Below are 17773 nucleotides of genomic sequence, written 5' to 3'. Positions count from 1 at the left end.
TTGAAGCATTACTTGGAGTGAGTAAGGGTGGCAGAATCTGGCCTGAAATGCAAAAATATGCTCACCGCTGAATTGCAGCCATTGCTGGGATAGAGGAACATGACTGCTGTTTTACAGTACACATCAGTACAATATGACAGTTTAGCATGAGAGCTGATTCCTCTCTTGTTTAGTAGTATGCTCCTTTGAAGGAAAGAGTTGTTGCCCACAGACCAACATTACCTCCTCTTCTCCATTGTTATGTGCTACCTCAGTCAAGAAGTCTTTTCTCTAAGGGACTTATCCAAAGGCCATTGAAGTCAGTAGAAATACTCCCATTACCTTCAACGTGCTTTGGATCAGGCCCCCTGAGGTCATGAAGATATATAATTTTTTGTATTCTTTGTTCTGATCCTTGTCACAAGCTGAATATTCATCAAGTAATCAGCACATTGGGAAAAGAAATAAAGCCATATACTCAAGGAGGAAGTTCTTCAAATGGTCACTTCTACTCGGAAAAGTGACTGTAAAAATGCCACCTTCTTACTCAGATATTTCCTTTAGGGTAGTTAGATTTATATCTGTTGCATTTCTTAACAATGCTATGTTTGTAGTTCTCTTTGCTCCTGTTAACCCTGCAGAGCCATCACTGGCAGGACTGAGGACATGATCCTCCAGTGCATTTCACCTGGCAAAACTTCAGTGCCTCTAGAGCCTTTCTCATTAGTAATAATTCACATGATGGAGACGACAAAGTCTAACATTCAGATCCCCCTCTCTGATCCTTACAGCTCCCCCTCTCTATGCCAAGTGGATGTTGGCAAAGGAGAGAATCTGGACCATAATATTTCAGTTTCTTCGTCATTTGAATTAACCTCAACACATCCACTGTCAGGTGTTCTCAATCTTTTTCTTTTTGAGGCCCCTCCAACATGCTATAAAAACTCCACCACCCATCTGTTTTTCTTCATATCCAGTAGATAAAAAGCCAGAGCTGGTGTTAGTGAGTAGCAAGCAGGGCAATTTCCTAGGGCCGCATGCCACAGGGGGTCCCATGAAGCTAAGTTGCTTGAGCTTTGGCTTCAGCACCAGGCGACAGGACTCAGGCTTCAGCTTTCTGCTCTGGTATCTAGCTAATCTAACGCTGGCCCTGCTCTCTGCTTTGTTTTGGCAGACCCCCTGAAACCTGCTCACAGCCTCCCAGGGATCCCTGGATCCCTGGTTGAGAACCACTGCACTATGTATTACTTCTGCAGTTGGCGATCTAAAGAGACTAGATCATCTGTTGCAACTCCTTTGACCAACAGGAGGTTTTAAATTATGACTGTTACATCAGGCTGTAGAAATTGTAAGTGGCAGTGAGTTACAGGGTGGGTGGCTGGACAACAAAATGGCAGATGAAATTCAACATTGATAAGTACAAAATAATGCATATTGGAAAGAAATAATCCCAATTATACAAATACAATGATGGATTCTAAATGAGCTATTCCCACCCACAAAAGAGATCTTGGAGTCACCCATGGGTGGTTCTCTGAAAACTTCCACTCAGTGCGCAGCGATAGTCAAAAAGGCTGACAGTGTGTTAGGAGCTATTAAGGAAGAGATAGAAAATAAGCCAGAAAATACCATAATGCCACCTTGAATACTGTGTCCGGTTCTGACTGACCCATCTCAGAAAGGATATAGTGAAACTGGAAAAGGTTCAGAGAAGGGTCACAAAGATGATCAAGGGTATGGAATGGCTTCCCTCTAAGGAGAGACAAAAAAAATTAGGGCTACTCATCTTAGAAAAGACGGCAAAGGGGGGATATGATAGAGGTCTATAAAATTATGACTGGTATGAAAAAAGTGAACAGAGAAGTGTTGTTTCTCCTTTACCACAATACAAGAATCAGGGGTCACCCAATGAAATGAATAGGCAGCAGGTTTAATGCAAACAAAATGAAGTACTTTTTCACATGACACACAGCTAAACTGTGGAATTTGTTGCGTTGGGATGTTGTGATGACCAGAAGAATAATTGGATTCAGAAAATAACTGGATAAGTTCATGGAGGATAGATCCTTCTGTGGCTATTGAATCAAGGTGGTCCGGGATGTAACACCATGCTTGGCATGACCCAAACCTCTGACTACCGGAAGTAGGGTGTGCATGACTCCATAATTGCTCTGTTGTATACACTCCTCCTTCTTCTTAGTGTATGTACAACATGCTTCAAACAGGGGGAGGGATAGCTCAGTGGTTTGAGCATTAGCCTGCTAAACCCAGGGTTGTAACCTCAATCCTTGAGGGGGCTACTTAGGGATCTGGTGCAAAAATCAGTACTTGGTCCTGCTAGTGAAAGCAGGGGGCTGGACTCAATGATCTTTCAAGGTCCCTTCTAGTTCTAGGAGGTAGGTATATCTCCTATTATTTTTTAAGTGGCATGTGACCAGGATTCATCCACCAAATTTGGTCTGCTGTTTGGATCATTGGTTTCCCTGGCCCTGGCTGGGTACTGACGGGGAGTGCGACATGAACGCTGATCCATGCCCCTCTGCGCTCTCCCTGAAGCTCTGGTACTGGCCACTGTCAAAGATAGGGTACCAGGCAAGATGGTCTGACCCCATATGGCAGCTCTTATATTCCTATACTCTACAAGGAACATTTTTAGTCATTTTGTGATTATGTTTTGAGTTCAATGCTGATATATTGATGAACAGTGAAAATAGTAATGTAAGAGTAAATGCTAATAATCAGCCATTGAAATGTCTTTTTTCTTTTAGTTTTATCTTTTGATAGCTGTGATGCATCAAATTCCTCAGTTAAGGTAATTTAAAAAATAACTGTAAAATTCCATCTCTTCTGTTAGTAGTTTAATCTACGTATTTTAAAAAGAGAATTAAATGAGGGGATTTGATGGCTCAGGGGATAGTAATGGCTAAGTCTGGTTATCTGTAATGGGAAATTATGAGAAAAGTCCTGCTCTGGTTATGGGGGGAAAAAACCTCACAAATATGTAGAACGCAATGTCAAAAAGTTGCAGGTCATATTGTTTTCAGCAAAAATTCTTTATTTTGCCATAAAAATAGGTTGAAACCATTTAAAAATCAGGCCAGTTATCCATACTTCATTACACTGGACAGCTACAGAGCCAAATTTGTAAAACTCCTTAGAAGAATCTAGCTCACTAGAGATCTGGCCAGGGTGATGAAGACCCAGGACTTTAGATATTAAGGCTGTGACAAACCTACATGGAAATCTGTTATAATAGAAATCATGGCCTAGACAAACATACAGTTTTAATGGAATATGGCGCCATTTGCCTTGAAGTCATCACTTCAATTCAGTCTCAGAGCAGTATTAACAGGAAGTCATTACTATCTGACAACTGTTTGGTAAGATACTGTATGTCTCTGTGAAATTAGTTAATAGTCTCAGTTTGGACTGGTATTCACATAAAAAAATCCGCTGCCACTCTGATTGATATCCTTCTCAGCAACTTTAGCAGAAAGGCCAAGAAATAAATGTGAACGATCTCACTTCTACACGGTCTGTACACATCTGGGTTCAGGCACATCGATAGGATAGCATCAGAGGGTTTGCATTACTGTTCTGCAGTACACATCTCCATCTCCGGTGCTTTCAATGTACCATCTTTCACCAGTACTAAATTCACTTTGAAATATTTAAATCCTATCAATGTGCAAAAATCTAAGACCACATTGGAGGAAAAAGGTTGCCCATTCTCCATTCCCATTCAATCATTGGCCACTGTAGTAGATGTGTTAGCGCCAATTGTGATTATATTGTTTTTTCTGATTTTGACACTAGTTTACAAAAGATCAGACCAAATCATGTCACACAGACCATCAAAGAGCCATCAGACAGTGACAACTGTCAGTCATCACCAAGCTAGCCAGATTGACCTAGAGGTGGAAAGTTCCATATCGTATTACCAGGCCTAGGCTAGGAGTCAAAAAGTGCCCTCCAATGTTCACTTTTTACACTTTTCTCTAAATAAAATGGCTCTTGAAAAATGATATATGACATGAATAAAGTGTGGATTTGGGAAAATATCTGTGGAGGTGTCTCAAAGAAATTGCAGCAAATTTTCAAATCCTGTCCTACTACTGTTAATAAATGCTGGTTGTTTTTCTACCTAAATATCAACCTCATAATTAATGATGTATAACAGATATTAGACCAAAGAACCCTTCCTCACTCCCTTGCTCTCCATTGATCCAAAATGACTTTGTATAGATAAAATATGATGCAGCTGAAGGTTAAGATTCTGCAAAATCCCTAACCCAGAGCCATTCCTGTTCTTATAGAACCATCGATAGAGAATATGAATGGAATAGAACATAGTGAAAGGATAACCATCTGGTGCTATTAGATGAATGTTGAGGCATGGACAAATCATTTATTTCCAGAAAAGGAGATGCTGATCCTATGACATTGTTCTGTTATAGTGATTTTATTTCTATTGTCCCAAGTGACTGGTATAAATGTAATTATTTTAGCTATTGGATAGTTCTGCCACAGATAGTTGTACTAGTGTGCTGCACTCTAGCTGTGTTCTGGCTAGCTTAGAGAATTTGCCTGTTGTACTAAAGGGGGGGAGGGAGAGGTGTCCAGGGGATTAGTTGTATGTGTCCTTCATCTCTGAAGAGAGAGCTTTAAATCCTGCTTTAGATTACTAGTGGAAAGGAGTTTGTTGTTCTCACACTGGTTCCCATCTGCCCATAAAACAAGGCTGTCTTCCACAGTCAGAAGTCTTGGCTCAAAAGAGATGTACGGGATTGAAATAGATATGGGTATTTTGGATCAGGATTGAGGTGTATTGTGGAAAGTTGCACCACACTTACCTGGCTTAATCAAGATAGCACTATCAGTGTTCGTTCCTGGCACTACAGTCCATACATAGAATAAAAAAGACTGTGATCAGAGACTGGCTTATCCATCAGCATCTATGACCAGGTGTCAGCACACAGGACCATGTGCAGGGGAGCAAAGCGACTGAGCTGACTCGCCCTGGTAGCTAGGCTAGGAGGAGCTCATTAGCTTGACCCCAGGAATGTAAAAGTCTAAAGAGGAGTTCTCTGAGCCAAGACAGAGTCACATGGGTTGACCAGAGCTATTACAGGGAGGATCCTGAGGCATAGGTTGCTCAGGAAGGAGCTCGGGCTAAGATTTGCCTCAGCCCTTGCATTAGTTAAGAATAAATGCAAATACCAGGAATGGGGTGAGTTTGGACCAAATTCCATTGTGCTTGTGCTGCATTATGAGTGAAGTAAAAGTCTCGTCCTTTTACAGTGCCCTTGAGTCTTTCTCCATAGCAGAATATCTGATGAGTGAGATTATTTGGAAGTCACCCTGTCTCTTGTTGAACTGTGTTACACTGCTTCCTCACTGACTGATTTGAATGGTAAATGGGAAAGTGTCTTACAGGTATATTTTTGTGGCAAACAATGGAATGAGGTACTTTTGCCCCAAGTGGCTCTTCTAAAGAAAGTGTGCCAAATTCTGCTCTCCTTTTTACCCAGCAGTGTCATTAACTCCAGTGAGGTGGATAAGATAGGTGTAACTGGGACAGAATTTGACACACAGCTTTGCAACAGGTTTGGATTCTACAAGGTTGCTCTTGGGTTTTAGCCAGAGAACTGAAGAGCAGTATCCAAAGTTGGATTGCTTAAGGGACTGAGAGAATGGACTTATTTGCTTGGAGTGACATTGTTGCACAAGCTCTGGCTCTATATTTAATTATAAGCTCTGTAGACAGACCTCTTTGTTTTCCTATCACAAGCACCTTGAAGTCAATATTCCAAAAAACTCCCAGTTGGCAAACTCCCAACTGGCAGGTGCGGGCTTTTTTATAGGCCTTTTTCACTGCCCTTCTTTGTGTTGTTTTTCTACTTAATCCCTTGCAACATCAAAAGTCAAGATGACTGACTGTGTGGGAAGGAGCTTCATTCTATTACAGCACAATTAAGGTTTAGAGCATTACGGTAGAAATTGCTTGCTTATCTGTTCCTACGCTACACTGCATTTTCACAAATAAACTTGTTTCTGACTGGCTGAAATGTTGACTTTTATTAGCTTTTGTGAGTGATTAATGGTTAGCTGTCCAGCAGTGTGATAGATTCTGTTTATTATTAGAAAATGTGGCTCACAACTAAGAGCTTCCGCTTGGTCCAGATTTTTGAAGTGCTCCCATTTACCTGCCCAGATCTGGGGTTTGCTGATACTTAAAACAGTCCATTTATAGATATGGCATTATGAGTTTTCAACTTCAGCCTGATATTCCCACCTCCCCTTCATTGCAACAAAATACTGCAGACTGACCCTATTTCCTCCCTTCCCCTCTGTCAGTCTCTCTCCCTCCCCCTCCCCATTCCCTTCCCCCTGTATCCTTTCTAACTAAAGAAAAATGTTTCTTTGTTCCTCAGGTTATCAGGGAACGGGATGAACAGGCCACATCTGAACATGATTCATCATCTCTTGAAACGGATAAACTTGTAAATTACCCGGGCAGTTCTCCTACTCAAGGAGATTTGACATTTCACCGCACAGCATCATTTGCAACCTCCCCACATTACAGATCGCCTAGTCCTGTTCGGAGTCACTCTCCTCTGCAACAAAGGTTATTGATCCTGTATAAAAATCTGTAATTGAGTGACATGATGCTGTAAGTAGGAGCAGTGATGTTGAATGACCAAAAACATTCAAGCTACTTTCTAAGGGTGTTGGGTTTGTGACTCTCAGATATATTTCTGTGGATCATTTTAACAGTACTCAGAGAGTTATTATTGAAAGATATAGATCTGTGAGAACATAAATGGGAACATAGGAATAGCAATACAGCAACAAACCAGTGGTTCTTCTAGTCTAGTATATCCTGTCTCAGACAGTGACTAATACCAGATGCTTGAGAGGAAGGTACAAGAACCCCATTGTGAACAATTGAGGAAAAATACATTCATAGAAGAAGTTTCTTCCTAACCCCAGTCAATTAATGGTTAATGGCTTCTGTTCTGATATGTGAGGTTTATGTACTGTAAAGATCTTTTAAATCATACTTTATCTAACTGGATGTTCTTACTAGCCATAAAAATGTGCTCTTGGCCTAAATAATATCTAGTAACAATTAGTTCCACACACAACTGATCCATTGTGTGAAAAACGACAACAAATGTATTTCTTTCATCAGCTTTAAATCTGTTGCCTTTAAGCTTCACTGACTGCCCACCCTGCTCTTATATTGTGAGAAAGAATAGCTAGAATTTGTCTTCTCTGCACCATTCATTAGTCTTTATCCATATCATGTCCCAAGATATTTGACTTCTAAAACTGAACAGTCCCAATCTTTTCAATCTTCCTTTAATGTATCTATCTATAAATATGGCCAGAGTCTTACTTTAACCAGAAGTTAAGGCTGATATCATTGCTGAGTTCAGTCCGCCTATCACCCTGAAATATGTTAAGGGCTGTTGATTGACTCGGCTGAATGGGGAAATTTGTTGCCAAAAGTACAAGAAGAATAATTTATCTGGTGTCCATTGGTCCTGCATTGCAGAACATGCAGGTCAGAGATTAGAACAGTTTTTTGGCAGCTACGTGTTGCAATGGGGGGGGGGGAGGCTGCAGCTAGTTCAGTATGTTTTGCAGTAGAAATGGAAAAAGCTCTACACTTTAGAGAGCACATGGGAAACTTAATAGGGCAGAAAAAATGGTTTTTTTCTGAGAAAAATGGTCAAGAACATATATTATTGTTTGTTTATTTGTATTGAACCAAAACCCTGTTGTGCTAGGTGCTGTACAAACATAGAACAAAAAACAGTCCCTGCCCCAAATTCTGAAAATCTAAGGAACAGTTGTGTCTCTGCTTGGGTCTTTCAGAATAATCATTAATCCCACCTTTCTCCCATCCTTCCACAGCCCTCCATACACAGAGTATTTTGGATATCAGTCAAAATAACTTTTAAATCATTTTCCCATTAGGCATCGATCCAGCAAAGCACTTAAGCATGTAGTTAACGTAACTATGTGAGTAGTCCCAGTTTTGCTACAATAAAGTCACTGGGAATACTCATATGCTTATAGTTAAGCACATGCTTAAGTGATTTTCTGGATCAGGGTCTTTGTTAGGAATGGCTTGTTGCTGATTATTCCTTGTCCGGTTTGCACTGATTCGCTAACTGCTAGGTTCTATGTAATATGTAGGCTGAAGAGTCCAGAAAGATAATGTTCCATTTACTTTCTGTTTATAGGTCTGTGTACTGGATGGGAAAATAGGTGCTTCTGTGTGAAAAAAGATGACTTAATTTGGCTAAATTCCCCTCCATTGCGTGCCATGTGAAAATAAAGCACTGGTGACTCTTTATCTTCAAGAGATCATCAAGAACAGAAAAAATACAGGGTTGTAAGAGGATTCTTCTAATATGTTTGTCTGTGTAGATGGGACAAATTGTATTGCAAAGCGTTGTGATTAGGTGCTCAAACAATTTTAACTATAATATAAATGGGTGATTAGGACTAAACTTTCATATTCAGATGCCTAAAGTTCAAAAAGTTAAGTATCCAGTTCCTTTACTTATACGACCCAACAGGTACGGAAGTAGCTGTGGTGTTTTCTGATTAATAAAGCATCCTTTTACATGCTATTCTTTAATAAAGAGCTTTCCTTCCTTTATGCTGCTCCAGTGGTTTTCTGGCACGACCAGATCTCTGCTCAAGCCTCCTATCCTAACCTCTCTTTCTGGGTAGACTAAATGGCTGAAATCATTGATACCTTCAGGGCAGCCGGGTTGGGATGGAACTTGGAAAAATGGCAGTCTCTTATTTCACAGATATAGTAGCATGATTGTTCTGTGGAAGAGGCCATCTTCACCAATTCAGCAAAGTCCAAATCTCCAAATCTCGCATGAAACTCTTGATTATGGCCACAAGGGTAGGATGAACTTGTGGGGCCAAATTTTCAAAGTAGCCTCTTTTTGTGCACACAGTTGCCTGCCCCTGTGATTTTTGTGTGCAAGATCTCTTGGCTGTGTCAAGTGATATCATTTATATGTTCAAATCCAATTTAAGTGTATTTTATGCCCATTTTGCACATGGAGACAGAGCTTCCATTAGGAGATCACTTACAAATACTAATGTGCAAAAAAAAAATTGTGTGTGTAGAGGCTGTGTTTTGAAAACTTGTCCCATTATACACAGCAGTGTGAACGTTATTGGTACACATTTGGTTTGTGTCAGAGTTTTATCAAGATTGGTTATCTCTGTGAGCAAACAAATAGGCGGCTTTTGCAGAGTAGGATTTTGAGCAGTTTAACTCATTAAACCTAAGGGTGTTTTTTGTTGTTGTTGGAAAGTTGTGATTTTCTAGCAATTTATGAAATGGCAGCTTGTGGAGATAGTTTTGTGGTGCAATATACTGCAGGGCTAAACTGAGATAATATCAGAGTAATGCTGGAGATCACCAGGACTGCACTTAAAGAACTGGATTCTTTCTGTTCATTATCATTATGTGCGAACAATATGTTGGCTCTGCACTTTGCGGATCAGCTCTGTAAAACACTGTTTTCTTTTACTGGAGTTGCAAAGCATAGTTACTCGCTGAATTGCTGCGCATAATGGAAGTATGGTGCTGAGCGCTGCACTTTGTTGACGAATATGTGTTGTTCCTTGGTGGTTGATGTTTATTGACTATAAGAAGAATCATTCTGGTGCTTTTTCATGTTCCTTTACTTTAATGTGAGCTTTTGGACAAAAGAAAAAATCATCTCTATCCTGGACTTTATCTTTCAAGGAATAAAGGAGCAGTCTTGCCTTTGCTTATAACAATCAAAGCAGGTGTAGCTGCACTACTTCTCAATAATATTATTGTTAATGCACATTGATTAATCCTCACACCTCTTCTGTAAGTTAGGAAAACAGCATTAGGCCATTTTACCAAGTGGTTACCTGAGGCATACAGTGGGTAATGTCTTCACCTTAAAGTAAGGGAGTGGGAGAGCAGGCTAGAACCCAGAGGTTTGGCCTTTTGTTCTAACCAGCAGGTGGCATTGCCTGCATATTTTATTTTGCTTATTCATTTCCTACTTGTTATCAATGCACTGGTCCTGCTCTAGAGAATACAAATCCTGCACTGCAGAACATACTAGGCACGACTTAAACCGAATGTCCAAATTGCCTGGAGGCTTCAGTGATAAGGTTAATTTGTGCATTTAGTTACATGGCAGAACCATCTTTAATGCAGCCTTTTAAAGGTGTTATAGTTGATTGATGGCATTCTGTGCAGGGGAGGGAATGCTGCCAGCAGGGGAGGGGAAGACTTTTTTGGATTATTTTGCTGTATGCAGCGGGGGGAGGAGGGATGGTGCAAGAGAGCAGAAGACAGCATCAAAGGGGAGAGAAAGAGAATGGTGGGGAAAAGGAAAATATTTGAGGAGACAGGGGGAAAGGTTAGGAAAAATGGGGAGAGCATGAGGGGAAGAATGAGCTGGGGAACCTGGTGTGGGGGAGAAAGGAGAAAATGTCAGCAAAAGGAAAATGAAACTTAATTCAAGTGAAGGAATGGGAATGAGCAGTAAGTATCACCAAATGTGAGCAGGGATAGAAGGTGAGTGAGCAAGAGATGAATGGAGATAATAAAAAGCTGAAGGAAATGGCAGAATAAAAGAAAAATAGCGTGAAGGGGTAGGTGGGTGTTCAGTGAGAAACCAGCTGCTGGTAAAACTATTGCACGTTTGAGAATAATGAGTGTGAGGGAGACAAAAATGAAAATGTGAGAGGAAAAGGTTCATAAAGATACAGAAGGGCAAAGATGGGGTGAAAGATCAGAAAAGGGAAAGAAGGAGAAGAAGGAAGAAAATACCTATTGCGCTTTAGATCAGCGAGAGACTTAAATATGTAACTTTAAATATGTGAGTTGAAATCAATGGAAATCACATGCCTACTGAACCATGGCTTTGGCTACTAATATCTGTTAAGATACATTATTAGAATATGTTAGTTTCTCCTCTCCTCTTCATTTGTACAGTACTAACACATCCATGTAAGAAGAACACAGCCAAAAGATTGATGAGTCCCATCTTAAGTAGGTCCTTTAAATAGTGGGTCATATTCTCAATGACATGACCTATTTTGTGTTTCAAGAGGGCCAAACACTTCTTGAAATTTTCTTGCTTTTTCTTGAACTGGCTATACCTGCCATCTCCAGATTTAATGGGCCAGTGTGTGAAAAAGGACATTATGAATAAGGTACTGGGCAAAAAAAAAAAGTCTTTATGACAGAGGAGAATTTGGGATGTGACTGTTTTGATACATTTTTGCAGGTTATACTCCAATCCTCATTTCAGTTGGGAAAAGATCCACAAGAGAGTGCAGAATCTCCTAACCTCAAACCAGGCAAAGCAGAGACTTTCCTTTGTGAGTATTAATATTACAACTTGAGAGCAGCTGGTGCCAATATGACAATGTTTTAACTCCCCTGGAAACAGATGATAGGTTTGCTTTTGGCTAAGTACATTAACAGTGCTTATGAAGATGAACAATGAAATTAATCAGATAGGCTTTTTCAGGGAGCCACTGATTCTGAAATTGATGATGTCCTTGAAAGAAGGTCCATCTCTTTGAGGAGTTCCCCTCAGGATGACTCGCTGGAGCAAAGATATTACTAAGTAGTTGTCATCAGAAAGGTAAGCTGCTTAAATGCTTCTTTTCACTTTTAGATTTACTGGAATTATGTCAGATCCAGGAAGTTTATAAATTTCTAGTATTCCTGCAGGAAAATCTGTTGTAAAAGTATGTTAAGCAGCCCTATTTCCTGACTATACAACTGCAATTTACTTATAATTGCCAAAATAAGCTATATTTTTGTGTTCTTAAACTCTCAGTCACTTTAAGAGCCATTATACTAAAAAAAGTGACTCTAAAAGTGGCATCATGGATTTCCTTGTTTGTCGTCTCTGTAGGATACCATTTCATTAGTTTACATGAAAAACATTTCTTTCTCTTTCTCTCTTTCTTTTTGTTTACCAATTGCCAACGCTGCAAACATCATAGTGGGATCTGAAAGTCATGCTGGGTTCTTTCTGGTTAGTACATCAGCACTGACAGCAAAGATTCTGTAGCTGGAACTTTGTTTAACAGTTCTTGTTAGGTTTTTCAAAGGAGTCTAGGCAAGTTAAGGTGCCCAACTTCCATTGAATTTCAGTGGGATTTGGGTGGCTAACAATCTCAGGCTCTTGTGCAAATCTCAGCCACTGTTATAAGCGAGAACAGGAATCCAGCTCATTCTTCCTAGATTTGTTACCCCTACATTATTAGCAGGAGTAAAAAACTGGTCAATTATTAAAATTAGGAAAAATTACTGAGGTCTCTAGTGTATGGTGACATGGCTAGGATACATACAGGGAGCAGATTTGGTGAGTAAGAAGATGGCATTTTTACACAGCCTCTTTTCTGACCATAACTACACTTTAATATGTTTCTATTTCTCAAACATTTTTCTTCACTGGAGATCTAATTTTTCATCCATTGACTCTGAGTGAAACAACAGTCTGTGATTTCATTTCTCAGCCAGCAAATGAAGGGCCAGATTCTATCATGCTTACATTGAGTGAAATCCCATTTAAGTCCAGGGGAACTTTGCCCAATTAAGGACTTCAGAATTTGGCCCACAGTGATTTAGTTCATTTGGATTTTAAAGGACAAATCCTGTGAGTAAACACACCTGTCACCATATCCCCGAAGAGTATGTTAAATATTTTCTTCTCCGTCACACGCTTCCTTTTTTTTTTATTTTTTTATCTAAATGTCACTCATTTGGATGGGATATTAACATTTTTTATTAATGGAAAACTGGGCAAAATTCTTCTGTCAGTTAATCATGCACAAATTCAACCCTGTTAACTTTAGTTGAGTGGCACACGTATTATTGAGGGCTTACCTACAAGGAGGACAAGCCTGGAGCAGCTACTGCAAAAAAGCTGTTTCAGGAAGTATTCATTTAGACAAGCCCTTAGGGAGCACCTTTCTCTACCTTTCTCTGCAGCTGAGGATGCAATACAACAAAACGGATAGTTCCAACCCTTGGATAATGGAATTGGTCCAATAAAAGATATTACCTCACCCTCCTTGTTTTACTTAACTAGGTTTTGGATAATCAGGGTTTTATTGTAATTCAAATGGGAATTTGATTGGGACACCAGGATTAACAACAATCACATTCTTGCAAAAGGAGCCAGAGTATCTTTGATTACCACCCTGCAGCCAGGACCTATCTTTCATGTCTCATTTGAAAGCTGTCCTCTCCCATAGCACAGTGTCCCCAACACTATACAAGGACATATGTTTAGTAAGGCCTCAAAAAGAAGTGCACCACTTTTCACCGGCAATACTTCCTGCTGCAATAAGGGCATTGCTGGGAGTTTCCTATCCAAATATTGAGAAGGTCTCACTCTTAGCTTCTAACATCTGACAAGATCACCTCCTAACATGGTAAAATTGCAGACAGCGGCCACTGTAGTTCTTTCTCCTTTGCTATACTGGCATTCGCGTGAGCAGCCACCAGTGCTGGCAAGACTAAGGTGAACATAAAGGGTGACAGGAAAGGTGGAAATTCCCTACTTGCTTAATTTGCACTGAGTTAGCCTATGTGATTATTTATAGAGGAACATGGGTTCTAGTCATGCAGCTGCTCCTCAGCTTAGCACTACGTTCTCTTCAGTGACTTTAAGAAAAGTTATGTAGATCCTGTTCTGTATGGCTGCTGTCACAAGTGATGACACTCTTGAACTGGATGCTGCTTATAACTGTCTCTGAAATGCCAAGTATAATTTAAAATGTAATTTTCACAGATGACAGTAACTGGTTTTCTTATTGCCTGAACTGAGGGTATGTCTACATCTACAATTTTGCAGCGCTGGTTGTTACAGCTGCATTAGTACAGCTGTATAGGGCCAGCGCTGCAGAGTGGCCACACTTACAGCAACCAGCGCTGCAAGTGGTGTTAGATGTGGCCACACTGCAGTGCTGTTGGGCGGCTTCAAGGGGGGTTCGGGGAACGCGAGAGCAAACCGGGGAAGGAGACCAGCTTCGCCGCGGTTTGCTCTAGCGTTCCCCGAACCCCCCTGCGAACCGCAGGGAAGGAGACCTGCTTGCTTGGGGATTCGGGGAACGCGAGAGCAAACCGCAGGGAAGGAGACCTGCTTGCACGGGGGTTCGGGGAACGCGAGAGCAAACCGGGGAAGGAGACCAGCTTCGCCGCGGTTTGCTCTCGTGTTCCCCGAACCCTCCTGCAAACCGCAGGGAAGGAGACCTGCTTGCTCGGGGATTCGGGGAACGCGAGAGCAAACCGCAGGGAAGGAGACCTGCTTGCTCGGGGATTCGGGGAACGCGAGAGCAAACTGCAGGGAAGGAGACCTGCTTGCACGGGGGTTCGGGGAACGCGAGAGCAAACCGGGGAAGGAGACCAGCTTCGCCGCGGTTTGCTCTCGCGTTCCCCGAACCCCCCTGCAAACCGCAGGGAAGGAGACCTGCTTGCTCGGGGGTTCGGGGAACGCGAGAGCAAACCGGGGAAGGAGACCTGCTTGATTACCAGAGGCTTCCTCAGGTATGCTGGGATACCTGCTTATTCCACGGAGGTCAGGAAAAGCGCTGGTAAGTGTCTACACTTGATTACCAGCTGGATCCTCTACACCCGAGACAAAACGGGAGTACAGCCAGCGCTGCAAACAGGGAGTTGCAGCGCTGGTGATGCCCTGCAGATGTGTACACCTCCTAAGTTGCAGCGCTGTAACCCCCTCACCAGCGCTGCAACTTTGTGATGTAGACAAGCCCTGAGAGGCTAAAGGCTGAATGGGCATGGAAACTGAACAGCTCTCTCACAATCTGCAAGTGTTCCCTCTAGATCAAATTGGAGTCATATGGGGGAGCTTTGTGGTGACACTTGCACTGCTACTGATTATTCTGTATCAGGTTGATGGATTAACGAACTACTTCAGTCTCCACCCTAACCAAATTCTCCTATAGCTTATTTAAATCCATCTCATTTTTAACAGGAATCCATCTCTGAGGCTGTATGTGACCAGAGGTGCTTCTCTCAGTGAGAAGTTTCACAGAACACTGATAGTGCAAGTAACAGTTTCTGCTTGAGAAATGTAAAGTTGCACTAAAGACTTATTTTGGCTGGTAGAATTACAAGTTCAGACTTAAAATCGAAGGGTTATATAGTGAGTACTTAGTTGGTAAATTTCATTTCCTTAATTGCGTAGTGATTACATTTTACAACAGAAAATCCTCATGACAGGACTGGTGGTAATTACTATAGACCAGATCGACCATTTCCATGGAAGATTAGTGGGAGCCAGAGAAACGGGAGGTTTCCCTCAGATTTTTCCCAGATCATTTTGGGGGAGATAGGAAGGGCACAGTGTGTGCAGAGGGTTCAGCCCCAAAACTCCTAAGAGTTGATCCATAGGAAACCAAGATGGTCTATTCCCCTACATTGACTCCAGGGCCCTGGGTGCCCTAGCAAGCTCCTTAGCAGGCAGTACAGCTGTAATGGAGGCTCTCCCAGGCCACTCCCTCTTGAACATCCCTTCCAGGGATTTTGAGGTCAATGGCACAAAAACAAGCTACAGAAAAAGTAATAAAGCCTTAGGCTCTCATCTTTTCAATTGACTCTGTACAGTTTTGAAGGGGATAATGTGCATAGCACACTGTCCCATCTGCCCCTCTCCATATGTGGCTTACTAAAGAAACAGAGAATTGGGGTGGTGCCACAGAGTGACTGAATCCCCTTCTTTGGAAGCAAGGTAAGATCTGCACAAAAGGATAATAATCCTGGTCCAAATCCTGCAGACCTGACTCAGGCAAAAGTCACATTAGATTGGGCGGGATTTTCACCCAAATTAGGAGTGCAAGATTAGGCTCTCTTTGCTTATCCTTTGGGTATGGGAAACATTGTTAACTGGAGGTGAATTAATAAGTTCATTAAGAGGACTTAATTTTGTGTCCTGTAACTTCAAATAGTTTTTCAAAAGCATATTTCTCTGAGATTACAATTTACAATTACCTAAAAAACTACTTGCCTGGAAAACAGACTTCAGAAATAATTTTTTAAACAAAAATTCTTGGAGCTATTTTGTAATATACACTCTAACTCCTTTAGCAGGGACAACTCAATGACTGCTGGACTCCAATTTGAAGAGTTGAGACGGACATTTCCATCTCAGAGTTGATCAGGGGTTCATTTTCTGTGTGGCGTTATGTCTAATCTCTTTCTTAAAGTGAGACTCTGTACTGTGCTGGATAAGCACGGCTGATTAAATGATTTCAGTGTGTGGCTCAGATATCATTTTCATAAGAGTGTACGTATATTAGCTCATTAAGGACTAAAAATAATAATAATGGTGCTGCAGATCTTTGGGCTTTGGTTGTTGGCAGAATTTTCTGCAAGTATCACATTTGGAATTACCTTACCTGCGACTATTCCAGCATTAGAACTGACTGTCTAGAATGAGTTGCTTTTTTCAGAAGTCAGGTCTCTTCTCAATATATGCACATCATTCTCGTTGGTGCACTTGCACAGAGAGAGGAAACAAGACCCTTTGAATACTGAATTACAGTTTGACATATATTTTTTCAGACAACCAGTTAAAATGAACTTATGTTAAATGTGTATCCTTTCTTGAAACATTTCTTTTAATAAAATATTTCAAATAATTGCATTAAATAAAATAATTTTATTTAAAAGGAATTTGTAATAAAATTATTAAGATAGCATCTAGAACCTTTTTCTGCACGTTTAACTGTAGGCTTGTCTGGTGAAGCATCATTTATGGTGTTATGCTAAGTTATTATTCATAATAATACAAGAGAATTATTGTCAAAGGCTTACCAAGTACAAACAAACCACACAGGGTACAGAGAAATAAGAGAAAGTCATAGATGCAAACATTAGAAAGGAATTATAAGAGATCTTTGGAGGGAAACTAGAGGTTCTGCTGTAGCCCCACTAAAATGCATTGGAGAGAGTCAGAATGAAAACAGTGGCATCATCCCTTCCAGTGCCTTGATCCTACCAAGATCTATGCATATGGTTAGCTTTTTGCGGTGAATGGGACTGCTCACAGTGTGTAAAGCTAAGCACATGCTCTGTCTTTGCAGGATGAGAGTCTAACTAAAGACTGTGAGTCCAACTGTCCTCATAGACTTATAGACTTTAAGGGAAGGGACCATCATGATCATCTAGTCTGACCTCCAGCTAACCCTTAAATGAACCAATCTTACTCATGCAGGTGGTTGGTTGTTGGCATCCTTTCATCTGTAAGAGACGGTGGGAATTGCAGCCTATGATGTAGATGGTTTGCAATGTCTCATGTGACTGAATAGTCTAATCCAAGATTTGCATGATCTTTGGCAGTTATTGCAAATGTATGTATCTTTGTTGGGAGCGCCTTGCTTCCTACAGGCTCTTTTCTCTTCAAGCTGTAGGAGCCAGCTCCTGTCATGGACTTTGATACCCTGATGGAGACGATGGCACGACTTGTTACGATCGCTTGCCAAGATTTCCCATTGGTCAGGATCAATTCCAAATTCCTTCATATCTCACTTGCATGTGTCTTTATAGCAAAGCTTGGGACGTCCTGTTGTTCTTGTTCCCTCTGATAGCTCCCCGTATAGCATGTCCTTGGATACACGTCCGTATTCCAACCTACTCAGATAGCCCAGCCAGCGCAGTCATCTTTGCTTGAGCAGGGCTGTCACATTTTGGTAAATTTGCCCTTTGAAGAACCTCTGT

General features: G+C 41.1%; 1 protein-coding gene across 3 annotated transcripts in view; it reads left to right on the top strand.

The window, feature by feature from the left end:
• SPATA6L (spermatogenesis associated 6 like) overlaps positions 1-16671 on the top strand; it is a 36900-nt gene extending 20229 nt beyond the window's left edge. For all 3 annotated transcript variants that reach the window (XM_030567490.1, XM_030567489.1, XM_030567488.1), the window contains exons 9-13: positions 2748-2791; positions 6414-6607; positions 11301-11394; positions 11547-11663; positions 16142-16671. In XM_030567490.1, coding sequence (XP_030423350.1) covers positions 2748-2791; positions 6414-6607; positions 11301-11394; positions 11547-11645 — 431 coding nt within the window. In that variant the 3' untranslated portion in view covers positions 11646-11663; positions 16142-16671. The remainder of the gene's footprint in view (positions 1-2747; positions 2792-6413; positions 6608-11300; positions 11395-11546; positions 11664-16141) is intronic.
• The last annotated feature ends 1102 nt before the right edge of the window (positions 16672-17773 follow it).

Source organism: Gopherus evgoodei, chromosome 6, assembly GCF_007399415.2.
Source record: "Gopherus evgoodei ecotype Sinaloan lineage chromosome 6, rGopEvg1_v1.p, whole genome shotgun sequence".
Classification (NCBI taxonomy): Eukaryota; Metazoa; Chordata; order Testudines; family Testudinidae; genus Gopherus; species Gopherus evgoodei.
This window is presented reverse-complemented; position numbering and strand designations above follow the sequence as displayed.